General features: G+C 31.7%; 3 protein-coding genes across 34 annotated transcripts; all 3 read left to right on the top strand.

Annotated features, from left to right (window-relative positions):
- The first annotated feature begins 1990 nt into the window (after positions 1–1990).
- On the top strand, positions 1991–6515 carry LOC123883618. Of its 11 annotated transcripts, none has more exons than XR_006800328.1 (11): positions 1996–2898; positions 2988–3040; positions 3532–3924; positions 4179–4223; positions 4405–4429; positions 4553–4617; positions 5045–5313; positions 5423–5486; positions 5883–5946; positions 6089–6150; positions 6323–6493. XR_006800328.1 is itself a non-coding variant. In XM_045932516.1 (10 exons), the coding sequence occupies exons 3-9, from the start codon at positions 3908–3910 to the stop codon at positions 6146–6148; spliced, it is 315 nt and encodes a 104-aa protein (XP_045788472.1). In that variant the 5' UTR covers positions 1994–2898; positions 2988–3040; positions 3532–3907; the 3' UTR covers positions 6149–6150; positions 6374–6515. The 11 variants fall into 11 exon arrangements, 3 of the variants coding, with proteins under 3 accessions (XP_045788472.1, XP_045788474.1, XP_045788471.1); XR_006800327.1 differs by having other exon boundaries at positions 3532–3990; positions 4088–4223; positions 5274–5313; XR_006800324.1 differs by having other exon boundaries at positions 3532–3990; positions 4088–4223; positions 5049–5313.
- A 172-nt stretch (positions 6516–6687) lies between these two features.
- LOC123883614 (phosphoenolpyruvate carboxylase 4-like) lies at positions 6688–7813 on the top strand. Its single transcript, XM_045932509.1, has 2 exons — positions 6688–6711; positions 6797–7813. The coding sequence occupies exon 2, from the start codon at positions 6827–6829 to the stop codon at positions 7619–7621; it is 795 nt and encodes a 264-aa protein (XP_045788465.1). The 5' UTR covers positions 6688–6711; positions 6797–6826; the 3' UTR covers positions 7622–7813.
- A 1955-nt stretch (positions 7814–9768) lies between these two features.
- Positions 9769–26909, top strand: LOC123883607. 22 transcript variants are annotated; one of them, XM_045932486.1, is made up of 20 exons: positions 9860–10351; positions 10469–10532; positions 18446–21136; positions 21362–21841; positions 22346–22898; positions 23073–23393; positions 23533–23697; positions 23981–24033; positions 24167–24250; positions 24339–24395; positions 24537–24638; positions 24737–24779; positions 24868–24996; positions 25061–25113; positions 25225–25308; positions 25391–25456; positions 25550–25651; positions 25737–25794; positions 25884–26009; positions 26088–26909. In XM_045932486.1, exons 3-20 carry the CDS (start codon positions 18446–18448, stop codon positions 26591–26593), a joined length of 5673 nt encoding a protein of 1890 aa, XP_045788442.1. In that variant the 5' UTR covers positions 9860–10351; positions 10469–10532; the 3' UTR covers positions 26594–26909. The 22 variants fall into 22 exon arrangements, 21 of the variants coding, with proteins under 21 accessions (XP_045788428.1, XP_045788430.1, XP_045788429.1 ...); XM_045932472.1 differs by having other exon boundaries at positions 9769–10351; positions 22346–23393; XM_045932474.1 differs by having other exon boundaries at positions 9773–10351; positions 22346–23393; positions 25391–25447.
- Positions 26910–27130: the final 221 nt, after the last annotated feature.

Genomic DNA, 27130 nt, shown 5'->3' with positions numbered 1-27130 from the left:
TATCATTTTTATCCCCGCTCAAATTTGGGATGGGTTTGGGAAAACCCGAACTTTATGGGTTTGGGTTTGGGGAGGGCAAAACCCGTCTCCGCCCCGCCCCATTGCCATGCCTAATCACAAAACTCTAAGTTCTAGATACTTATATTAAGGATTTTAGGTGTACATAATGTTAGAATCATGATTAGTAATTACAAACATTTTCTAAACTTGTTGGTAATCAATTAGGACATTTAAAATAAGGTTTTTATCATTTATGTACCTTGGAGCCTTGCATGTGTGTTTTGCTTGTTCTAAATCACCTATAGTGAACCCACAAAGAATTAATTTCAGTCTTTGTTCCTCTTTTCTTTTCCCTCTGCCGAACCAACCCTTTTTACTTTGGCTAGGTTTTGGTTCCTTCAATTTTGGGGCTTGTATGTGTAATTATCAAATGAAGGATTGTTGGATACAAAAATGGAAGCTTAAGAGCAAGAAACAACCAAAGTGAAGGGATTGATAACCAAGGTACATGGTAAAGAAATTCTGCATAAATTCGTATGGACCTATCACTAGTATTTCTGTCATAACATTCACTCTGTGACCCAAATTTGAACAATGGTTAAAGTTTCAGAATTCAGACGAAACTCCCTAAAGTTTGAGTACCTCCTTCATAGGTTTTGGGTTAGTAATGAGGCATGGAGATGTGTTTTAAGATAGGGTCCTGATGCTGTAGAATTACAGAATTTTTGGCAGCGGGTTTGGCATGCTTGAGCCGCTCAAACGGATGCATAAAGGTGTAAAGAATAGCTCGGAGCTGCTGGAAATTCACAGGTGGGTTCCTTTAGGTTAGCCTACCTTTTAAGTTTGGCCAAATTAAGAACTAATTGTAAACCTTAGGTTAGAAACAAATGGTAAATTGGAGTATTAAGTACCCGGTATACTCCTAATGTTCGTTATAATGATGATTTTGATGAACATGAAACATGCATGATAGTTCTTAGTTTTTCCCCAATCTATCATGTAAGTTTTCAACAATAATTCAATTTATGTAAGGATGGTGTATGATGAGCTTCCCCTTACCCAAAGCTAACTATTGTGTTAAAATCATGATTAGAAGTTGTCTTTTTATAAAGTGTGATTAACTAGGATTGAATGGGTATGTTTTAGGCATGTTTTAATAAAGACAAATGCATAAAACTGAATTTGAAATGTCATGTCTCGAGTCATGCCTTTGCATGAATCGATGTCATGCACTTGCATAAGCACTAAAAGGTATAGGTTGTTGTGAAGCCCTACATTATTGTGGTTACAATTGTTATAGTCTCTCTTAGCTGTTATTGCTTCTTTCATTTTTTTTAGATAGAAGATTTATTGCTTCTTTCATGTTTCTGCTTGCAATTTGAGAAAGGGGGAAGGAAGATACTTTGTGCACCGAACGGAAATGACTCATGAGAGGTAATCAAGCATTTCATTCAGATCATTTTTTTTTATTCTGTTGTTGTTACCTCCATTTTTTAAAATGCATTTTTTCATGGGTATATTATCATATTTTTTTGTATTGATATTCTTATATTTTTTATTTGTTTTTGAGTAGAGATTCCTTGCATTAATCCATAACTTGGACGATTTTGTTTTTTTAAATAAGAGTTAAATATATTTTTAGTTATTATAAAATCAGGACTTTTACTTAATTTTTATTATATTTTTAGTTCTTATAAATTTTTCTTGGACATAATTTTAGTCTCTATTAAAATTAAATTTGTTTAATTATCATTAAAATTTTAAATTTTGAATGATTTTTTGTAGACATAATTAAAATATCATATAAAGTTCATGACCTAGAAATTGAATTTTGAACTTGTTTTTGGTGGGGAACTTTTTATGATATTCTAAATATAACTGGAAAAAAAAATTTAAAAATAAACGTTGACTTATTATTAGTAAAGACCAAAATTAAGTGTACGATAATTTTTAAAGGATTAAAAGTATAATAAAAATCTTATTATACTAAAGGCAAGGCAGTGTTGCCAGCCCTAAATCAATGGAAATCTGAAGCCCTAATCTTCACCCAATTGTGCTTTGCCATATTTCTCTATCATCCAATAAGATTTTGACACACCTAGGTTACAAGGCTGTCTTGGAAGCCCTAAATCTTTGCTTATTTGAAACCCTAATCCTTACCCAATTAGCCTTTGACATCTATCTCCATCCTCTAGGTTTGCATTCATTCAAATAATTTTTTGCCAGATGTCTCATATGGACCTCTCCTATAATTGCTGGTTTATGCAAACAACAGGTATTGCTGGTTTATGCAAACAACTGGCACAAATGGTTTATGGAAACAATTGTGGTTTTATGATTTCCCAATTTTTCTCATTTGTGAAGTTTTTTTTCTCTCTCTTCCCCCTCTCTCTCTCGTACGCTCTGTTCTTTCTCACCTTCCTCTCACACTTTCATCTCTCTTTCTCTCTGCACTCTCCATCTCATCCTTCACCATAACATCCACACAACAACCTCCACCACCATCTATGAAATTGAGGCAATGAAATGATGAAATCGGGAAACAATTTTGAATTTTTATGAAAAAATGTTGAAAATTGATGGATTAGGGTTTGGTTGATTTAGGGATCAAGACCAAGGCAGCGATAGTGCCAACCTTGCATGCAAGAAGCGAAGGAGAAAAGAAGAGCGCTCGCCGTTGTTGAAGGTGAAAGGGAGCGCATGAAATCGAAGAGGAAAAGGGTTTCTACCATTCACGAAGAAGATGAATATCTGAGGGAAATTGGGAAGAAAGAGTTTGGGAAGAAAAGAAAGGGAGGAAAGGGAAATATGGCCGAGTGAGAAAATATTTGCCGGCGGGAGAGAAGTTCCGGCGAGGAGGAGGAGTTCCGGCCGAGAGAGTTCTTGTGGCGGTTTGTGGTCTCTTTCTCTCTTATCATTCTTCGATTTTACTTCCTCTATTTCAATTACTTTTTTTTTTTTTTAACTTTGTTTGTTGATTTTTGCAGTAGGGTTGGGCATTAAGGTTGCAATCAAGTCGGAATTTATGATCGCACCGCCGGTAAGAATATAGGTTTCAATTGCATAAATTAAATACTCATAATTGACTTTGTGATTGTGAATTGTGAATATTCTGGATTTTTAATTTGGTATAAGTATTTGGCTTTGATAGATTGTTGTTTCACCTTTCACCTCTCAAAACTAGGTTATCAACCTTCAAACGACTATAATTAATGGAAATTCACTTGGATTTTTGGCAGTTGGAAAATTTTGAATTTGCCGCAGCCATTTTTCTCAGGGCTGCCTTATTAAGATCAAACAGATCATGTTGCAACTGCATACTTTGAATGTGTTTGACTGAGTTGAAACATGAGCAATCCTATCTTTAGATCGGACAGCCTGAGATACATGACTGGCAAATTCAGGATTTTCCAGCTGTAACAAATCAGAAGCATATTTTTTCAAGAATATAGGTTTAAACTGGGTCTGCTTTTTATGATTTGGTAGTCACAGTTATTAATTGACATCATTGGTTTGTATTCATATAAACAGATGGGAATAAGCGCAGTTGATTCTTCAGTTGCTGGTCTTGGTGGCTGTCCATATGCTAAGGGGGCTTCGGGAAATGTAGCTACCGAAGATGTTGTGTACATGCTTAATGGTCTTGGTGTGAAAACCAACGTCGATATTGAAAAGCTCATGTCAGCCGGCGACTTCATCGGCAAGCATTTGGGGCGACCCTCTGGCTCAAAGACCGCCATTGCCCTTAGCCGAGTCACTGCTGATTCTTCTAAGATATGAATTTTGTGTTATTTTGTTCAAAACAAAGTTAAGTTTTGATTTTTAATGATTTACGTTTTGTGGGGTCTGTTTGTTTGTGTTGGACACAGGTAGTTGAAGTTTCAACTTCCAAAACTGGAAAAACATCATGTTAAGTGTTGCTTTGTAGGTATTGACATCTTCACTGGCCAAAAACTTGAAAATATTGTTCCTTCTTCTCATAACTGTGATGTATGATTTTCATTTTAATATGAGATTATCTTTTGGGTTTGGATTATATTTTTAATTAATTGATTAACTAATGTGTGTTTGTTTGTTGTTACAACAGGTTCCTCATGTCAATGTGCTCATAAACTTGCTTAATCTTTCGCTTTTTTAGTTTTCTTTCATATTCAGATTTGTCTCTGTTTTGCGGCTAGGAAAATGATGAAAACTCACGACCACAACCTTTCTAATGGGAAGAGGTGAATGTTTTGCTATTCTATTTTTGTTGATTTAGATTAGATTTAACAAGAAAATTGGTTATTTTGGACCTAATTATTTATTTTTGATGATTCAAGGTTATTATGTTTTTGGACCTACTTATTTCATATATTTCATTTCATATTCTGATTTCTTTTTTTGCGAATTTTATTGTTTGTTCAGGTTCACAAAATTATGGTTTGATTGTGTAAGTTTTCTAAACTTTATTTGATTGTATTTGAGTAATATTTAGCTGATGTTTGGGATTTGAGTAAGTTTTCGTTTCAGAATTCAATTTTATCAGAAAACTTGGGTTTGTTTTGATTACCAGAAAATGGAATATAGAGTTTCAGAAATCAATTATCAGAGATTGTTGTTCATGAATTTGAAAAAAAAGTATGTCTTTTTTTATTTGAATTCCCTATTTTTCTTCAATTGTGTTTCTTATATCTGATTTTATAATCCTCTCTCTATTTTTATTTTTTTTGTTTTGAAATTATTGTTGCTTAGTTGTCATATTTATTAGGATTTGTTTCTATGTTTTAGTTAATACTTAATAATAATCACTACCTTTTAGGAGTTGTTAGTGGGATTTAGATGCTTAGTTGTCATATTTATTAGGATTTGTTTCTATGTTTTAGTTAATAATAATCACTACCTTTTAGGAGTTGTTAGTGGGATTTAGATGGTTTTCTCAAATACAATATAATTGATTTGTTTTTGTTAAATTTTAGATTTTCTTTTTTTAGATTTTGTATCTTTTTTTTTTTTTTTATTTGATTTGTTTCAATTTTAATTTGTTTTATTTGTTATTCCACATAAGAAAGAAAGTGATATGGAGAGGAACTGGATTGGTGGTCCAACAATGATACTTAGTTCTAAGGATCTGAGACTGTATCTTCACTTGGCGCCGGAATTTGCTCATTATAAGGGAAATCACTTTTATGTGCCTGTGACAAGAAAAGGATATTGGCATGTTAATTACTACATATAATTTTTTTTCATGTATAGTATTCTTTTTCGTAACCTTTTTTTTTTGTTTTTCTTTTCAGTTTGATATTGGAGATGTAATTATTGATGGTAAATCCACTGGTATGTGTAGATTGCTATAAGCATAGATTCCACTTCATTTTCCTAATATTTCATAAATTGATCTTAGCTTTAATTTTATTGGTTTGACGTTTTCTTATTGTCATTCAAGATATTGTGTTGATGGATGTGCGACCATTGCTGACTCGGGGACTTATTTGTTGGCGGGTCGAATGGTATGAATAAATGGCCTGTAGATATAGATCGATATTTAGATTTTTCTTTTTTTTTATTGTGGAGTTTGATAGATTGTTAGATTTGCCACTCATGAAAATTGGAAAGGAACTGTTAGATGGGATAGTGATTACTCCTTTCTATTTCACTTTAAATTGTTTTCAATTTTAACATGTTATACTATATGCAGCACTATGATTGGTTCTTTAATGATACAATGTATCTTATTTGGGGGCTTTAGAAATTGAAAATTTGTATTCTATTGTTCAATTCCAACTCACCAAGTTCGCGAAATCCAAACCATTTTCAATTGTTTGCCATTGCACAATTTTCGATTTTCAGTAACTGTGTTTTGTGTAATGGTGGAGAACAAATGTGAACCAAAAGATTTTTGGCAGGAACCTTTGGTCCCTGCTTCTTCTTGGACACCATGTTCTGATCAGCGAATTTGGGAACCTAATGGTATGTGTGTCTGAACTTTGAAATTTGACGATTATTATCATGATTCATGTCTTTGCATAACTACAATTACAAATAAAGAAAGGCTTATTGGTCCATTATGAGTACTCACAGTTTGCTCTCTTCTATTGTACTACTTCATTAGAGGGAAGTAATGGATACCATTTGGTTAGTGCAAATGGTGGGATCAACCAACAACGGGTAGCTGTAAGTGTTCTTTGTCGGACTGCTATTTTTTACGATGACGGTTTAGAATTATTTATGATTAATTTATTTGAAAGGGAAAAAACATAACAAGCTTTGTCTTAAATGATTTTAGTGTCATTTGTGCTGATTATGAGTTGCAACAGGTTTGTAATGTTGTCGTTGTTGCTTGCAGGTAGTACTAAGTTGAAAGTTGAAACTAATCTTTAAGAATATGTCATGGCAGCCATGGTAAAGATGCTGGCCGCTTCACTGCTGCTTGGGAACTTTACAAAGCTCAGGAGGATGTTGTAGCTGCTTGCAATGATTACGGTATTAAAGTTACACTGTTTCATGGCCGTGGAGGCAGAATTGGCCGAGGTGGTGGCCCTACATATCTGGCTATTCAGTCTCAACCACCAGGGTCTGTGATGGTAGGTTATACATTTAACTTTGTTATTATTTTTCTCAATATATTTTTTCTTCTTAAAACTAATTGCATGAGGTGATGGTGGTTGTATGGTTTCAACTTCAAGGACTTGATTCCTTGGATCGTAAGGAAGTAACATTTGGACTATTGGACCGGTAGTGTAGTGATTTATGTAGTCCTCAAGTATCTAAATATAAACATTTGAAAATACAAATTTATTTTTCCGATGGTGCATCGCAGGGAACACTTCGGTCTACTGAGCAGGGAGAAATGGTAGAGGCCAAGTTTGGGTTACCACAAATAGCTGTTCGACAACTTGAAATATACACAACCGCAGTACTACTTGCAACTCTTCGTCCACCACTCCCACCTCGAGATGAAAATTGGCGTAATCTCATGGAAGAAATCTCAGAGATCAGTTGCCAGTGTTACCGCAACGTAGTCTACGAAAATCCAGAATTCCTTACCTACTTCGCCGAAGCCACGCCTGAAGCAGAACTCGGCTTCCTCAACATAGGTAGCCGTCCTGCAAGGAGGAAGAACACGAGAGGAATTGGACACCTACGTGCTATTCCCTGGGTGTTTGCATGGACTCAAACTAGATTTGTTCTTCCAGCTTGGCTCGGAGTCGGAGCAGGTTTGAAAGGTGCCTGTGAGAAAGGTCACAGTGAAGAACTAAAAGCAATGTACAAAGAATGGCCTTTCTTTCAAAGCACAATAGACCTTATTGAGATGGTTTTAGGGAAAGCAGACACTACTATAGCAAAGTACTATGATGAAGCCCTTGTGTCAGAGGAGAGGCAAGAACTCGGCCGCGAGCTAAGAAACGAGCTCTTGACAGCTGAAAAGTTTGTGCTGGTGATTAGTGGCCATGAGAAACTTCAGCAGAATAATAGGAGCTTGAGGAGGTTGGTTGAGAACAGACTTCCATTTCTCAATCCAATGAACCTGTTACAAGTGGAGATTCTCAAGAGGTTAAGGCGCGATGATGACAACCTTAAACTCAGAGATGCTTTGCTTATCACTGTAAATGGGATCGCTGCTGGTATGAGGAATACCGGTTAACCTTGCTTCTCAATAACTATAACAATGTACACAACTTTCAGCACTAATGAATGATGAATAGTTTGTTTTTATGTTAGGTTTGTTTAGTAAAGATTGGTATAAGTGTATAACCATAATGGTGAATGGTTTGTTATGTAAACAGAAGATGCATTATAATGTTAGAATGTGATGTATGATTAAGCTTTTCCTGCATTATGGAACCTACTAAGTTCTTAATTAATATCTCATGAACTTTTTCTTCATTTGGGTGGACATATGATATATTGTGTGGACAATAAAATTCAAATGGAAATTGTGCCAGCATCAGTTACTACAGTTAGTAATTAAGTAGCTATTTCAACTCTTAAGTAATTAAATAGCTATTTCAACTCTTGAGACTTGAGAGAATAACTTTTACTCGGTAAACTTTTACTCTTGCTTTCTATTCGTTCCTAATATAAAGATTTATAGATTCTTCGTAATTCCATCTCTGAGTATCAACAAATGATTGTAATTCTGATTATCGATATACAACTTTTGTGCGCTGCATATATTCGTAATTTTTGTGTCTTACTAATATAGATGTCTATGATTTATGCGCCTTGCGTATAGAGTTTTTAAATTTCACTCCGCTTAAGACCAAAATTTAATAGAGTTTCTTAGTCTACACACCGTATATTAACCTCTATATGTATCACTTTGGTCTCACAATTTGATGTCTTACTTTATTACCCGATTTATAAACTTTCGGATGTCGATCGAGATTTGAAATTTTTTTTTATTATTCTCCGATTATCAATATATATTTGTAATTTTTTTTTTTCATTCTAATATAGAGATTTTGTATCTTTCTAACATATATGCATGTAATTTATGGGCGCTTTCTATAATTTATGCGCGCTGCATATAGAGTTAAAAAAATTATCTCCGCTTAAGGCCAACTTTTAATAGATAGTTTCTTATCCAGGTTCCTAATTCTAATCATGGATGGAGGTCTCACAATTTGATGTCTTACTTTATTGCACGATTTATAAACATTTGGGTATTGATGGAGATTCACAATTTTTTTTTATTGTTCTCCGATTATCAATATATATTTGTAATTTTTTTTCATTGTAATATAGAGGTTTTGTATCTTTCTAATATATATGTCTGGTCTTTCCCATTGCGTGGCATCCCATCATTCGACCTTTCTTCACTGATTATTTGTCTTGGAGCTATTCCCGGTCATTATGTCTATGTCAAGTTGAAAGATGGTTGTCCGATACATCTGACGTACATTCAGTGGAAGAACCATTGTTCTGCGGAAGCTGTTGTTTGGGAGTCATCTTTTGTTGTTCGGCAGGCCAAATTTGATAAACTCATGAAAGACAAAATAGTCAACAACAAAAAGAATATCCGGGTTAGTTCTAATTCTGGTGATCCAGTTTTAATTTGTTTTAATTTCAATGGCAAGGTGAGATCACTTATGTTTTCTTTCCACTATACGGTTTTGGTAATGATATTGTAATTAAATTGCTTAATTTCCATATGCTTATGACTACGTTCCTTTGCTCATAGTATCGATGATTGATATGTAAATGATGCTCCCCCTAATTGATTTCCATATGCTTATGACTAGCTTCCTTGGCTCATAACATCCATGATTGATATATAAATGATGCTCCCCCTAATTGATTTCCATATGCTTATGACTAGCTTCCTCGGCTCATAGCATCCATGATTGATATATAAATGATACTCCCCCTAAGAAATTTCCATATGCTTATGACTAGCTTTCTTGACTCATAACAACCATGGTTGGTATATAAATCATGCTCCGCCGAACCCGTGCAACGCACGGGCGGCCATCTAGTTAAGTAAAAACTAAACTTAAAAGTCACAATTTTGTCACCGAAACAGAAAAAATTATATTTGTCACTGAAGCAGAAAAAATTAAATAAATAAGTTAACAAGAAATAATTAAAACTAAGTCAAAAAAATAAATAATAATTAACAGAATAATTCCAATTATATTTTAACAATATTATATAAAGAATTTTTAAATATTTAATTTTATATAAATTTTATACAATAAAAAACTCAAATATCGATTAAAAGTTCATAGACTCGTGCGAATAGATAGGTCTTTAAACTATTGTAGATAGGAGTGTCAAAATTATTCATTTATCCACAACTAAGAAAATCAGTTAATAGCTGTCCATCCATTTAATATCCGAAAGTTATCCATTTCTTCTTATTTGTGGACCACCGACGTTCCTTTCCATATCGTTCAATCATTCCTCAACAATCACCTCTCCATCAATCATCACCGTCCATCGTTGCCAACTTCCTATCACTCTCCCTCCCTCCCTCCCTCCCTCCCGCCACTGCAACTACCAAACCCCATAGTTGAAACCCATTGCCGCAACCAATTTCTTCTTCACACGTGTCCATCGCAGCCTAGCTCACAAATCCATAGCCACCGTTGAAACCTCAACGCTTCGGAAGAAGGTAATCGACTGGTGGTTGAGCCAAAATCAAAACGACGCTTTCATGGAGGTTAAAATCAGAACACCAAAGGTTGATGTAGCGATTGGTGTCACTTAAACATTCACAGTACTCTCACTAACTCTCATTCTCTCGCAATCGTATTGGTTCAAATCCAAATCAAATGCTGAAATAGCCCCCAACTTCTTCGCTCGCAGCAGCAGCAGCAGCAGCAGCAGCAGGAGTTAGAAGAGGAGAAGTGAGTTGAAGGCTTCATGCAATGTGAGTTTTCTTTGTGTGTGTGAAAAAGAAAGAACAAGAAGAATACAAATGATATGATCAAATAGTGTCTATTGCATAACTTCAATTTCATTAAACATTACATGATTCTTTGTGTAGATTGGAGAAAGAAGAAGATTGTTCATAAAACTTGATCATATCCACTGAAACTACGCAAAACAAGGTATACAAATATTCACTCTTTTAGCTTTTCTTTCTGCAGATTTTTTTTTATAAGTAAAAAATAATAGTTTTAGGAGCCGTTTGGATTGACTTATTTTTGAGCTTATGAGAAATAACTTATGCAATGTGATGATAAGATTTGTTATCAACCATTTTAATTTAGATTACATAGTAAAGTAGCTAACCACTTAACTAACCACAAAACTACCAAAACTGTAAAACCGACATGCTATACTTCTCAAATTTTCCATAACATATCAAAATATTAATTTTGTGGAAAACGTTTGCCAAATACTAGAGAGTAGGGGAAGTGTTCATTTTGTTGAAGTTGTGGATTCATAGAAATTGCTAAGGAAGATTGAAGAAATATGGTTTGGAACTTACAAGTCAAGGGCAAAATTGCTAGGTTCGAAAGGGTTAAGGGTGCGAATCATACAAAAGGTCATATGCTATTGATGGAGTCTCAAGATAGGAGGAAGGAAGGGGTAGAAGTCACAAAGGGGAAACCATTTGAACAAGCAGTGTTGGGGGGTAATGAAGGATTTGAAATTAGCTTTAGATCACAGATACATGATTATAGCATATCTACTTTAATTAAATAGATCAAAGAAAGGAATTGTGTACCTTGAATGGCAGCGGATGAATCCTTCTTTGACTGAAACTAAGAGAGGGTTGAGACGATGCTTCTACCTCTCACTGATGAGTCCTAATGCGTGTTATGTTTGTACAGTGTTCTCTAGCTTAATGGGATGGCTAGAATATATACTCATCAGTGGAGGTAGGGACCTTCTCAATAGGCAGAATAAAGAACGACCCAACCCATCACGACCCGTTCAACATAAAGCCCAATGATATATATTTAAATAATTAAATATAATATGACAAGTAATTGTATTTGATATTATACACTTTTAATTATATTTTAAATAAATAATTAAAGTAAATCCAAAATATTCAACAATCTCCCACTTGGATTACTTTAATTAATCTTTAAAATATAACATAAGAATAGTGGTAGAAATTTATCAAATATAATAAAACATGTCATCTAAAGTATAAGAAACACAAGATATAAACAGTGCAGAAATTGAATCCGATAGAGCAAACAAAATCATACACCATACACCTTGAATTTCACATATAATAATCTAAAGTATAAGAAACATAAGATTTAAACAGTGCAGAAATTGAATCCGATAGGGCAAACAAAATCATACATGCTAAACCTCAAATTTCACATAGAATAGTATGGATTAACATTATAAAATTAAGAATTTGTAATCCAATAAAGGTCCATTCATCTAAAATGCTACAACAAACTCCCACTAACCCAAAATATAGAAGACTTAATCAAATATATATAAGTCTGTCGTTAGTGGTTCTGCCAATGAGTTTTTGATTTTATAAAAGTTATAAAATATCCACATAGGTCAAGTAATTACTAGCTTATAGGGATAGCCTATTAAGAGAATAATTACTTTTAGTCAAAATCAATAAATGTTCTACAATGTCTGACATTCAATTAATCCAAATTTAAGCAAAAAATTGTGACTATGAAAATCCATAAAGAAATAGGAGACCGGAGAATCTCCAATTTGGATTAACACAAACACTTAGTTCAAAGAAAAATAAGATATGGATTAATGTGGCCACAAAGAATGTCAATAGTGAACAAATTATGATTATGCAATTCATAAGTACTTTAAGAACACAATATCATACTCGATAGGAGTATTGATATTATACGTAGTACTTACTATTTATGACCTTATAGAATGTGTAGTGTTGGTAAAGGAGAAGCACAATATATTTGAATGCTAAGAGGTAATTGTGCATTTTCCAACAAATTGACTTAAGCATCTAATTATGATGCTTACCGAGATTAAAGAGTTGATATATATCTCAGTATAGTAGAATGAGACTGAAATTTAAAGTCTCTTAAGATATGCCATATTTTATTAAGCGCTCAAAAGTATATGGCAAGAGTGAGATTATAACTTTAAGTTTTGTGTTTATATCATTGTGTACATATTTTCATTGATCTCACATATATGAACAAGAGTGAAATTTTTATTTGAGCTCATAGTATATAATATTATGTACACACTCCCACTGATCCCACATATATAAACAAGAATGAGTGAAATTTTCTTTAGTGTTTTCATTAGTGATCACTAATATACAAATATTATGATAAGTAATATTTAACAGTGGGATACTTATTTGCTAGTGCAAAATTTTCTATATATATGTGGTTATATAATTTTATTTTATTTCAATACTAGAGTGTCACAAACTCAACCACATTTTTGCACATGAATATAGCAGAATTGCTAACACAAGTGGTAACTCAATAATAATATAAAATCCAATATATACAAAACTTTTCAATGGCAGATTTTTATAAGTGTTGGATTTCATGGTTAACCACATATTCTGCATTTAGAATTAAGGAGATTGCTAAATTTTACTTAACAATTTATAATATAAATCTCCTTATAACAAATAAAATTCTCAAAAGAATTTTTATATATAAAGTAGCTATCATATAAAGAGTATAATGATCATATATAAAAGGTTTATCATCATATGAGTGAGATTAAGTCTCTAGTATTGTAAAATAGGGTATGAGACTATATATATTAAAAAATTAATAACTCACTCATAAAACTCAAATGCTACAATTATAGACACACATTTGAGAAATAGTTTGGTTACACGCAGCGGAAATACATGAGACTTACATTTTATTATTATTGAGGGTATATGAGAAAATAGTCATTAACTTCCATAAGTGTTGAAAAATAACAATAGTTTGAAATATGTCAAATATAGTGAAAATAGAAAAAATTGAATATCTCAAATGTACAATTTAAAACCATTTAAAATAATGACATAAAATAAATAGAATTTTTGTTGATAGAGTTGTTAAGCATTTGAGATTTTGACATATTGCTTTTACAAAATGAGTTTACAAAAATATAGAATGATATGGAAGTATATAATAATTTATGAGAAAAAACTATAATTAATATCCTCAATATAAGTCTCTACAGTAGTTTTATGTCTAGAATTATGAAACAAATAAATATACTTGTTTCTTAGTTATAGTTAATTTGCATGTAGAATTTTCCTCACTTGGCAAAGAATGGTATTTAAAATGGTTAGATATTTTTCTTACACCAAGGAAAGGATGATCATGTTAAGCAATGTCATACCGATAGGGTATGTCCATTACGTCACACAATACATAGTGAGGATTCTCCCACTTGATAGAGAATGATAGTTGAATTAAAAGTTTGAAAATATTTTAAGTGAATATTCAACTATTTCTCTATCACATGAAGATCGTGTTGAGTAACGTCACACCGATAGGGTTATGTCCGCCACTTAACAAAATCTAGGGATAGATGGCAATCCAATTTTATTTATTTATTTTTTTTAAATAAAGTTTAAATAATTCATTGATTAAAATTAGGATAATATTGGATTGCAAAATTAAGATAGTAGCTACATGCGCTATAATATATTTAGTAAAATTTCTTACTTATTGTAATATCATTCAAGGGTATTAAGGATAGTAAGTAAGAACTATAACATTTCAATGTACGGTTTTTATGTCACAATATTTTAATAGTGACAGAGTATTTGAAATATAAGTATATAAAATTAAAGTACATTGAGTAATAACGAATATTATATTAACAACAACACACCGATAGGGTATGATTGTTGTCAGTATACTTTGCATAATTGTATCCACGATAGGTGAGATTACAATTATACAAATCATTAATGTTTATGCTTAAAAGAATATGATAAAATAATATCATGCATAAACAATCTATTTAATTTTATTCAATATTAGTCATATTAAAATAATAGAAAGACATGCTTAAAAGTATTTTAAATTAGCACATCATAAATATGACTTTAGAATTTATATACGAAAGAGTATGATAGCAAGAGTTATTATTTAAAATAAAAGTGTGTAAAATAGTTTTGTATTTTATCCAGAATAGAACTCTTAGAGTAAGGTTTTAAATACTCCCACTATAACTTAAATATAAATTGAAAATGAAGTTTTATTGTGAGAAAAAATATATATATATATACAATCATTATAGAGTTCTATTTAGAATTTTCTGGAAAAGGATTCCACTTTTATATTTATATAATTGCACAACAAGAGAAGAAGAAATAAATTTCTTCATATATGCAATAACAAGTAATGGGTCACAAGAGGTTAAAGAATTTGATAAAACTGTGACTAACCTCATAAAGTGTGACATTCATCCTTGTCTTTAGAGTCATTGGCTTTTGATGATTTGGCGAGAATACCATTTGATAACATCATCTCAGAATATCTCGGAGAGTGTGACTTTCATCCTTGTATGTAGAGTCACTAAGCTTTAATGATTTTAGCCAGATTCCAGGAAGTTTTTCACGACCTCATCTCAAGCGGTTCATAAAACAAATAAAGAGAAAACCGTTATATCAGATTATAAAACTCTATTTTAATAAATCAATACAAGGATGTTACAATTTAATTTGCCTTAAAATTTACAAGTGGGCATAACAATAAGGCAACATAGAATTGATATTGATTTTTAAGTTCAAGAATATAACATATTAGACGTCTGAATTAATAAAATTGAGTCTAAAATTATTTTACAGTTGTAACACTTAAAATAAAATTTGCATCGATGTTACTAATTTAGAAATTTTACACCGAATATTTTAGACTCATATATTGAGAATTTATTATGTAAAATAGTGCACAATTCTCAAATTTGATAAACACCAAATATTTACATATTTAAGGAATAAATTTTCAACCCAAAAAAAATCAAGAATGTGATATTGAAATCAAACAAATATTTTTTTAATTGAATTTATAAATTAATTTTGGGCACAAATTAAATCATAATTTTATTCCAAACAAAATAAACATCAATTTGTTAATATGACACGTAAATAAAAGGAATAAAGTATTTTAAAATGTCATAACCATAAGAGTTATTATAGAATAATTTCAAATTATTAATTTAGGGTCTGTCAAGATTTCCTAAAATATGCCAAAATAATCCCAATAGTAATTATGGATTACCTTATGTAAACAAAAAGTTGTCCCATGGTTCAATGGGGACAAGAATTTAGGATTTTGTCCAGTCACTTGACCCTCAGTTTATCCTGTTGCGGGAATAGTTTTGATATCAAACACAGTACAACTGAAGTTATCCTGTTCAATCCTTTATTTTTTAACGAATCAAATGCACCCTATAACTTATGACTAAAAAAAGATTTATTTATTAGTTTATAGCTTATTTTCTCACTTATTTGATAATTGCCTTTTAAAAAGAGTTTATAAACATATCTGGTTCTTTTTGAAGACAAAGGGAAACAACTTTAATGGCCATTATTAGAAATCAAACTTCGTAAAATAAAAAAACTAGAAAACGACGACAAGCTTAATGGCCATTATTTGTCAAAAAAAGAGAAACAACTTTAATGGCCATTATTAATAAAATATCATTTATATTTTATTATGTAAAATGTACAAATTTTAATATGTATTAATTATATTTAATTTTTAACTGTGTCTCTGCCGTTTGGATTACCTTATGCAAGGTTTTAGGCTATATATTTTATAAGTTCACGTTAGTGAAAATTGTATTTTTATAATCTATTTTATTTTAAACTATTTTGACAAACTTATAATTATACATAAAAATTACATAAGCTGTTTGCATAAACTCAAAAATAAGCTACTCCAAACAGGTTTTTTTATAAACTAATAACTCCCATGATAGATCAAAGTTTAGCGGAGTTAACAAAAATAAAAAAATAAGATTAGTGTGTTTCCGTTAAAAAACAAAATTAGTTATGTATGTTTAGGATCAAATTTACAAAATTAACCTTTATAGGGAGTGTTTGTTTATGGTTAAAACTTTTATTTTCAGGAATATAAAACTTTTAAATATAAACTACTAAGTTTGTTACAAAGTTAGGAAATTAACTCCAACGAATAAAACATTCTCAGGAATAAAGTAATTTACACTTTAATCCCAAAAAAATGGATAGGAATAAAAGGTTCCCATAAAAATGGGAATAAAATTAAAATAACTACCCACATACCCGCTCTTACATAACTCAAAGGAATATGATTTTTACTAACCAAACACATTTTCTTTAAAATACCTGAGAATAAAATGGCTATTATTATTTCTTGGGAAAGTTATTCCCGATAGTGAAATTTTCAACCGTGAAACAAAAGCCCTGTTAGTTAATGTTGATTTTTTTTTTTTTTTATTTTGAAGACAATGTTGGTTTAAAATAGCACCCACTCCGTCCTAAAATATAAGAGAAAAAAAATCAACTTTTTTGTTCCAAATTATAAGAGGAAAAAAATATTAATCTTTTTTAAGAAATTTTTTGTTTATTTATTTATTTATACTTCTAACTATATACTCCAAATTATTAGGTTTTTATTTTCTTAATAAACTAGTTTAAAGACCCGTGCATTCGCTCGGGCATTTAATTTACTCTCTTTCTTATCTTTTTATAAAACCTATTTTAAAAAAAAACACATAAAAATATACTCCAAATTATTAGGTTTTTATTTTCTTAATAAACTAGTTTAAAGACCCGTGCATTCGCTCGGGCACGGGTCCACTGATTTAATTTACTCTCTTTCTTATCTTTTTTTATCTTTCTATAAAACCTATTTAAAAAAAAACACATAAAAATATACTCCAAATTATTAGGTTTTTATTTTCTTAATAAACTAGTTTAAAGACAAGTGCATTCGATCGGGCACGGGTCCACTGATTTTTATACAATATTTGAGTGTGTCACTATATTAATGTAAAAAAATATTAAATTAAATATTTAAAAATTTGTTATATAATATTTTTTTATAGATGTTATATAATATAATATTGTTAAAATATAACTGAAATTATTGTGTTAATTATTTCTCTTAAACTTATTTATCCAATTTTTTATGATTTAGTGACAAATAATTGTCCCGTGTATATTTTTAATCAAAAATTAGAAATTTTATAAGGAATATTTCGGATAATTTAAGTTTGATACTAATTAACTTTATTATATTATTATTATTAATAATTGTTTTTTTTCCTTCCTATTTTTATGTATAGATTGTTATGTTTTGTTTCTATCTATAATCTATTTTATTCCTATTTTTAAGCATATTATCTTTCTATATTTTTTATTTATTTTTATTTTAGTGAAATTACAATGAAGCGTATAAAACTTGCAACGTGGTTAAAACTAATAGGGATAAATTAGTAACATTGGTGGTAATTGATTTTAATATATTAGTAATAGATGTGATTTTTATTTATATTTTATTAATTTAAAACAGAGCAAGTAAAATTATAATAGGAGCAAATTTGATATCTTTCTCCATAGTCGGTCTCGTGCATCATAAGAATGGACTATGTTCTACTCCCTCTCCGAGACTCGTCCCAATATATATTTAGATTTTTTGCTATTTTTTGAACATACACTGATACACATATTATGGTATCTACTGCTTTTTTTTACTGCATAACTTCAATTGCATTGAACATTACATGATTCTTTGTGTAGATTGGTGAAAGAAGAAGTCTGTTCATAAAACTTATGCATTGAAAGAAGAAGTCTGTTCATAAAACTTACTATTTTTTTAGTGTTCGATTTCATGTATGAACGAATAAGTTCCACATTGAGTATATTTCACCTAAGTGTTCGATATAACTCCTCCCATGTGTTATATATGCAATTTGAACCGTTTCAATTTCAAATCAAGACTAATACTAGTACTGTTGTAGTGAATCATTATTTATATTGATCCTAATACCTTTCATTCTATATATGCCTGACTTTGTTTTCTTGAAATTGATTTAGATGGCAAGTATCCTCTGTGATTTGGTGAAGAAATATGTGGACAAATTGATTGATGGCGCAATAGCAGAAGCACGTTATGTATTTTGCTTTACATGCATTGTTAAGAAATTTGAAGAAGAAAGAACTACGTTGGAACCACAAAGGATAACTATCGAGCAACGTGTCAAAGATGCAAGAGAAAGAGATAAAGATATTAAAGCTATAGTTGGTTCTTGGGAAAAAGATATTGATGAGCTCAATCAAGTGGACACAAAAACAAAACAAACATGTTTTTTTGGATTTTGTCCTAATTGTATCTGGCGATATAAAAAGGGAAAGGAGTTATCAAATAACTTGGAGAAGATCAAACAACTAAAGGGAGAGAAATTTGAAAATATTGAACTTCCTCGCCCTGTTCCAGGTGTTGAACGCTATTCATCCAAAGATTACATTTCTTTTGAAAGTAGAGAGTCAAAATACAAAGAACTGTTGGATGCATTAAAAGATGACAATAACTATATAACCGGATTGCAAGGGATGGGGGGCACCGGAAAGACAACAATGGCCAAAGAAGTGGGTAAAGAGTTAAAGCAATCTGAAATATTTGCTTATGTCGTTGATACGACCGTGTCATTTACTCCTGATATAAAAAAAATTCAAGATGATATTGCTGGATCTTTAAGACTGGAATGGGGGGGTTGTAATGAACCAGACCGACCCAAAAAACTATGGAGTAGATTAACAAATGGTGACAAAATTCTTGTGATACTGGATGATGTGTGGGATCGAGGCCTGCCTCTTGATTTTGATGCAATAGGAATTCCAAAACAAGACACACACAAAGGTTGTAGAGTTCTTGTAACCTCGCGTAATCAAGAAACTTTCAACAACATGGACTGTGATAAGATAATTGAATTGGGTCTTTTATCAGAAGAAGAAGCGTGGATCATGTTCAAAATGTATGCCAAGATAAGTGATAGCACCTCTCAAAAATTGATCGATAAGGGACGTAAAATTGCAAAGGAATGCAAACGATTACCTGTTGCAATTTCAGTTATCGCCAGTAGCTTAAAGGGCCACCAACATCGAGAGCACAAATGGGATGTGACATTGAAATCCTTGAAGAAGCCTGTATCCATGCATGGTGTTGATGATGATAAGGTTGGAATTTATAACTTGTTGAAGATTAGCTATGATAATTTGAAGGATGAAAAAGCCAAGGGGTTGTTTCTCTTATGTTCGGTTTTCCGAGAAGATGAAGAAAATTCTATTGAAGTTATAACAAGACTTTGCATAGGTGTGGGCCTTTTGGGGGAAGATTATGGTAGCTACGATGATGCTCGAAACCTAGTAGTTCTAGCCAAAGACAAGCTCGTAGATTCTTGTTTGTTGTTGGAGGGCGGTGAAAAATGTCTAAAACTGCATGATTTGGTCCGAGAAGCAGCTCAATGGATAGCGAACAAAGAGATTCAATGTGTAAAATTGTTTGATGAAAAGCAAAAGTCATTGGTTGAAAAGCAGACAAATATCAAATATTTATTATGTGAAGGGAAGTGCAAGGATTTATTTTCCTTGGAATTTGATAGATTGAAACTTGAGACTTTAATTGTCAAGGTGGATAGAGAAGAAGAGGATAAATGTATAAAAGTACCAGATTCTTTCTTTGAAAATGTTATCAGGCTCCGTGTTTTGAATTTTTCAGGCATTCATTTCAGCCAATCTTTATCATTACCACCTGCAATTCAGTTATTGACAAATATTCGATCTATGTCGTTTGATCATGTTGATTTAGGTGATATCTCTATTTTGGGAAAACTACAGAGACTTGAGACTCTTGATTTGGATACATGCAAAGTCAATGAATTGCCAAACCAAATTACAGAACTGAAGAAGTTTAAATTGTTGAAATTGGAAGATTGTGAAATAAGAATGAATAATCCATTTGAAGTTATTGAAAGATGCTCATCACTTGAAGAGTTGTATTTCAAATATAGTTTCAATGAATTTTGTAAGGAAATAGCCTTACCTGAGTTGAAAAGATATCATATCCATGGTAGAAGTTCCTTTTATTCGGAAGGACAATCCAGGTTTTCCAAATATGTTGTGTTTCGTGGTGATGAAAAGTGTCAATTTTCAAAAGGAACACTCAAGTACTGCATGCAAACAGCAGAGGCTCTTTTTCTAGAAGGAATTAAGGGGGAATGGAGAAATCTCATGCCTGAGATTTTTCCTTTAGAACACGGTATGAATGATCTTGTTGAACTTCATTTGGATCGGATTTCACAACTACGGTGCCTCATTGACACCATTGGTTCTCATGTACCGATCTTGTCCAACTTGGTTGTACTAGAACTGGAAAACATGGAAAATTTGGAACAACTATTCAATGGTAAGCTAAACCTCTGCAATCTAAAGAGAATCACACTTAAGAATTGCCCTATGTTAATTTCTATACTACCTTTCCTCTCTGCTAAAGACCTTCCAGCACTAGAAGCTATCAGAATAAGAAAATGTGATGGATTGCAATATGTGTTTGGTCAATCTCAACATGTTGAACTGGTTTCACTAACTGAATTGGAGCTCTCTGAATTACCAAACTTCATTGGTATTTTTGAAGAATGTGTGAAGGGATCATCTTCCACTTCCAAAGCACAAATACAATTGGATCCTATGCGTGATAGGGATCAACCGCATGACTGCTCAGTGGCATCGGTAAGCCTTTCTTTCTAGTAGGTTGAATCTTATATTTATTTATACATAGAGTTTGGCATAAAACACCCCATAATTGAAGACTACTGTTAATATATTAGAAAATCATCGATTATAATAGCTAAAATTTGAATAGTAACTTTTCCTTAATTTTTGTGCACTTTACAACAATGTTTGCTTTGATTGAATTCGATCCTTTTTCATTGGGATTACATAACTACATTGCAGGAATCAAATTCATATGGCCTTAACATATGGGAACGTCTTGGAATACAATCAAAGATCCTCTGCAATATTAAAGAGATTGTGCTGACTCATTTTCCGAAGATGAAATCAGTATTTATCCTATCTATTGATCTAATAATGCAGTTGGAAACTTTGAGAATTGAGAAATGTGATGAACTGAAGCACATAATAATAGATACTGGATATCATAACATTGGTGGCAACATCTGTGTCAATGTCTTCCCAAAATTGAAAAAGCTCTATGTTGAAGATTGTGCTCAATTGGAATACATATTTGGACATGACACTAGTGATCATCAAAACGATATGGGGATTCAGCTTCATCTTCCGGAATTGAGATATCTCCATCTTGCCAGTCTGCCAAGTTTGATCGCCATGTGTCCCAAACAATATCGAATAACATATCCTTGTTTGAAATATCTTTGTATCTGGAAATGTTCCCAGGATAATACAATCATTAAGGTATCCCTCTTTCCATATATCTTTGTTATTTGGTATCCCTCTTTAAATTTATAAATAAAAATACTTAATTTCTAGACAAAACATTTAAAATATCATGAAATAGATATATCCATAAATCCTAGAGATGAAATTTTTGAAATAGCCAAGAAAATATGAAACTAAGTTAATCATGGCCAAAGTATACTGAATAAATTCCAATGATCTTTTAACTGCCTATAATTATGCGATGTGAAAAATTGAAAATTGCATTCTCCACTTCCATTTTAAGATTTCTACCCCAATTAATTTATTTATGGATAGAAGAATGCAAAGAGTTGGAACATATTATTGAAGATCATGATGATTTGGAGAATAAAACTAATTCAAAGAAGGAAATCTAAAATGCAATTTCTTTTTACACCTAATTTTAAAAGGAGATCACATTTAATTTTATAAATGTTTTTCCATTGAATTCTAGAAATTCTATTATCTTACTGGTAATTTATTTGATGTACGTACATGTAGGAATTGAGTGGGAACATTGATCTTTTTCTCACTTTGGAAACACTCGACGTATTCAATTCCAATGTAGAAAGTATATTTTCCCTGAATGAAATTGATGAACAGCAACTGGACTTAGCTTTGCGATACATTACCTTGATTGATCTGCCTATGATGACTTGTCTTTTTGTGGGTCCCAAAAATTCATTTTCCCTCAAAAACCTTACACGCATAACAATCATGCGATGTGACAAATTGAAAATTGCATTCTCCACTTCCATTTTAAGATTTCTACCACAGTTGCGTATTTTAAGAATAGAAGAATGCAACGAGTTGGAACATATTATTGAAGATGATTTGGAGAATAAAAACAATTCAACAACATGCTTCCCAAAGCTAGAACTTCTTACTGTTAGAAAGTGCAACAAGTTGAAATTTGTTTTCTCCTCTTCCATGTTAAGAGTTCTACCAATGTTGCTTTATTTAACAATAGAAGAATGCAAAGAGTTGGAACATATTATTGAAGATGATTTGGAGAATAAAAACAATTCAACAACATGCTTCCCAAAGCTAAAAAGTCTTGCTGTTAGAAATTGCAACAAGTTGAAATTTGTTTTCTCCACTTCCGTGTTAAGAGTTCTACCACAGTTGCGTGATTTAACAATAGAAGATTGCAAAGAGTTGGAACATATTATTGAAGATGATTTGGAGAATAAAAACAATTCAACTACATGCTTCCCAAAGCTACAAGCACTTCTTATTATAAAGTGCAACAAGTTGAAATTTGTCTTTCCATTCTCTGTATGTAAAGAGGTTCCCGAGCTAACTTTTCTGATGATAACAGAAGCAAATGAGTTAGAGAAAATATTCAAAAGTGAAGATGATCAGAAAGTTGATATTCCAAATCTAAATGTTTTAGTATTTGATATGCTGCCAAGCCTCTGTTGTGCTCAGGGAAATCAATTCCAGGCTGTAAAAAATCGCTTCGTGCGGGATTGTCATCAACTCAAACTGACTTCAGCATCAACAACCAACACCTTCATAGAAATTGAAAAGTTATGTTACATCATAGGTACACAATATATCCAATGTCACACCTGGACTTCTTTAAATTTTAATTTACGATTGAAAAAAGTAGATATTTTGAATCTTTGATTTTATAATATTAATGCTTATCTATCTAATGATGTTCATAATGTATTTTTCTATAGATTATGATTTGCAGGAGAAAGTGGTAGATCTATTTAAACAGGGAACCACCAAAGATTTTGATACCGAGTCGAAGTTAGCAAGTGTTGAAATTGTTGAAAATGCTGGGATTGAACAACTGCCAAGTGCAAAAATCACTGAAGATTTTGAACTACCAGTTGATCAAGGTATATATTTTTTGGATCGATTTTATTTTCAAATGTTACCTCATCATTCTTTGAATTTTGAACTCCCTTCTTTTCCAAATGTTGTTCAGATTCTCTAAATAAATGATAATGTTTTCATGAAAATAAACTCAAATGCTGTGGAACAATTTTCTAAGGGTGATGAAATAATTGTTTCCAAATCTAAACCTTGTCCTAACATCACATCTCTTATTGCATCTATGTTTTATTTTTATTTAATTTGTTGTGCTCAAATTGGCATAATAATTCTTTCATATACTTTCAGGGGATCCTTCTCAAAAAGTAGAAGATTTAGCAATACTACCAACAAACTCAAAAGTAAGTAATTTGCAGGCCATGACAGATTTATAGTCTAAACCCATACTTATAGTAATACATGAAATTAATAATTTTAATAATAATCACCATCCATGACTATGTCTTTGAATCAAACATGCTATTTATTGTACAGATTCAAATGAAACAAACACCAAAGACAGAGCATGAATTTGTTGAAAATGTTCCAGATTTAGCAATACTACCAACAAAATCAGGAGTAAGTAATTTGCAGGCGCCATGTCAAATTTATAGTCTAAGCCCTTACTTAGTGATACATGTATTTAATAATTTTGATCTTATTACAGAAGTTGCAGAATGAACAATCACTTGGAGAAACTGATACTACAGTCCAATCTTCTCAAGTAAATAATATAATATAGTACCACACCACCTCATTTTGCATATAAAGCTAAGAATAACTATTGAAAAAACAATTTTATTTAAAATACTACTTAAATATTATATGCTGCAACTAATTTACATTTTACGCGCTATAAAATTAGTTGGAGGGATCAACATCAGAAAAAACAGCAGTTGCAACTGTGTCTTCCATTTCAAGAACAAAGAATGAGCCACCAATGCAAGTAGTTACGTCTAAACAAAAGGCAATTCCTCTTATTTTCCTTGTATTCTTTTGACTCTATTTTGAATGTACGAATTGAATTATACTTTAAACATAAACATCCTTTTAAATTTTAAGCAGGGTATTGAGATAGAAGGAACTTCTAAGACTAATAATGATCAAGGTAAACATTTTTTGGTCAATTTTATTTTCTTATATTATCTCACCAGCCTTTTAATTTTGAACTATCTTCTTTTCCACATGTTGTTTAGCTTCTCTAAATGGCGATGCTTTGATGAAAGTAAACTCATATGTTGAGGAACAATTTTCTAAGGATGATGAAATAATAGTTTCCAAATCTGAACCCTCTCCGAGCATCACATCTTCTGTTGCATCTAAAGGTATTCTATTGCTTTGTTTTATTTTTATTCAAATTGGCATAATGATTCTTCCGTATACTTTCAGGGGATCCTTCTCAAAAATTAGAAGATTTAGCAATACTACCAACAAATTCAAAAGTAAGTAATTTGCAGGCCATGTCAAATTTATAGACTAAGCATGTAGTTAATAATTTTGATCATAATCACCATGGAAATGTCTTTGAATCAAACATTCTATTTTTTGTGCAGATACAAATGAAACAAACACCAAAGGCAGAGCATGAGTTTGTTAAAAATGTTATGGATTTAGCAATACTACCAACAAATTCTGAAGTAATTTGAATGCCATGTCAAATTTATAGTCTAAGCTCTTATATAGTAATGCTTGTAATTAATAATTTCGATCTCATTACAGGAGTTGCTGAATGAAAAATCACTTGGGGAAACTGATACTATCATCAAACCTTCTCAAGTAAATAATGTAATATAAAGCTAACAAGAAATATTTGAAGAAATAATTTTATTTAAATATTATATGCTGCCACTAATTTACATTTTCTTGCTATGGAATTAGTTGGATGGATCAACATCAGAAAAAACAGCAGTTGCAACTATGTCCACCATTTCAGGAACAAAGAATGAGCCACCTATACAAGTGGTTGCTTCTAAACAAAAGGCAATTATTCATTCAACTCTCTTTCCAATGTAGGAAAGTTAACTATATACTATAAACATAAACATCCTTTTTAATTTATGAGCAGGGACTGCAGGGTATTGAGGTTGAGATAGAAGGAGTTTCTAAGACTAATAATGATCAAGGTAAATAATTTTTGTATCAATTTTATTTTCTTATGCTACCTCATCACCGTTTTAATTTTGAACTCTCTTCTTCTCTACATGTTGTTCAGTTTCTCCAAATGGCGATGCTTTGATGAAAGTAAACTCAAATGTTGAGGAACAGTTTTCTAAGGATGATGAACTAATAGTTTCCAAATCTAAACCCTCATCTCCAATGCCTTCAATGCCTTCTAAAGGTATCTTACTGCTTTGTTTTATTTTTAATTAACTTATTCTGCTCAAATTTGCATAATAATTCTTTCGCATACTTTCAGGCAACCCTTCTCAAAAAGTAGAATTAAGTTCTTCTTTGCTTGTTAAGAGGGAGCTTGATGAGCTGGTCTCCAAGAATCATTTGAAGTATAAGAACTTGTCTTTGTTATCTGATTTTCTTGTTGCCAATCCATCTGTTTGTTTAAAGGACACTTCACTTAGTAATAGATACAAGGGATGTGCCTACAAATCACTAGCTAAGCTATTGAAATTCCTCAAAACCCATAGTTTGCTAGAAGTATCAGGCTCAAGCCACTCTGAATTTGTGGAGCTATTACAAGATGCGCGCAGCTTTGCTTTTGATAAGGAATGGTTGGATGGTGTTGAGAGGCGCGCTTTATTTCCTGAAATACAAGTATTTCCAGATGCCATGGAAAAGTTATTGGATTCTAAGAAAAAGATTACCAAGAATGTGGAAGATCTTAAGCATCAATTGACATCCTCTGAAGCTGATTTGGAGAGTATCATTCAACAAGAGGCAATTTTAAGTGCCCCTATTGGTTATTAGACTATATTTTCATTGCTAATTTTCTATGCTTTTCATTGTGTGTGTTATTGTCCTTCAGTATTGTTTATTCTTTGAGTGTATGGTTTCCTCATTTCTCATATGAGATGAACTTATGAACCGTCTTATTATGTTTGTGTTTTAATAGGCCATGTGTGGAATTTGTGTTGTTAATTGGTTTCTATCTTTGTTGGTGAGTTCCTTCAAAAAAAAAAAAAATCTTTGTTGGTGAGTATTGTTGTTCCCTAGTGTTTACTAGGATGACTATTGTGTACTTATTATTCATAGTGGAGAATCTTATATGATAATATTTTCATTTATATACTTGTAAAAAAATACGATAAAAACAAGATATATGAGGGAGTATAAGTTTATCGTGTTTTTTTATTTTTTATTTTTTTACTTTCAGAAGATTGTGCACTACTTTAGTATTCAAATTTATTAGATAGGTGGCTGCTACTCTGTTCTACCCTACTAGGGTTCAAATTCAATTGAAAAAGAAGTTATTAGGTTTGACCTAATGATGAAGAGTTTTGGTAG

This window comes from Trifolium pratense, linkage group LG5 (assembly GCF_020283565.1).
Source record: "Trifolium pratense cultivar HEN17-A07 linkage group LG5, ARS_RC_1.1, whole genome shotgun sequence".
Taxonomy (NCBI): domain Eukaryota; kingdom Viridiplantae; phylum Streptophyta; class Magnoliopsida; order Fabales; family Fabaceae; genus Trifolium; species Trifolium pratense.
This window is presented reverse-complemented; position numbering and strand designations above follow the sequence as displayed.

What these genes read in the sequence shown, in the direction of transcription:
- LOC123883614 (XM_045932509.1), top strand. Translation starts at nt 6,827, where the DNA reads ATGGTAGAGGCCAAGTTTGGGTTACCACAAATAGCTGTTCGACAACTT.
- LOC123883618 (XM_045932516.1), top strand. An exon ending in CAAAATTATGGTTTGATTGT is followed by an intron (nt 4,430 to 5,273) that starts GTAAGTTTTCTA and finishes TTTTCTTTTCAG; the next exon opens with TTTGATATTGGAGATGTAAT. An exon ending in ATTTGTTGGCGGGTCGAATG is followed by an intron (nt 5,487 to 5,882) that starts GTATGAATAAAT and finishes GATTTTTGGCAG; the next exon opens with GAACCTTTGGTCCCTGCTTC.
- LOC123883607 (XM_045932472.1), top strand. Translation starts at nt 18,446, where the DNA reads ATGGCAAGTATCCTCTGTGATTTGGTGAAGAAATATGTGGACAAATTG. An exon ending in TACTACCAACAAATTCTGAA is followed by an intron (nt 25,309 to 25,390) that starts GTAATTTGAATG and finishes ATCTCATTACAG; the next exon opens with GAGTTGCTGAATGAAAAATC. An exon ending in TAAGACTAATAATGATCAAG is followed by an intron (nt 25,795 to 25,883) that starts GTAAATAATTTT and finishes CATGTTGTTCAG; the next exon opens with TTTCTCCAAATGGCGATGCT.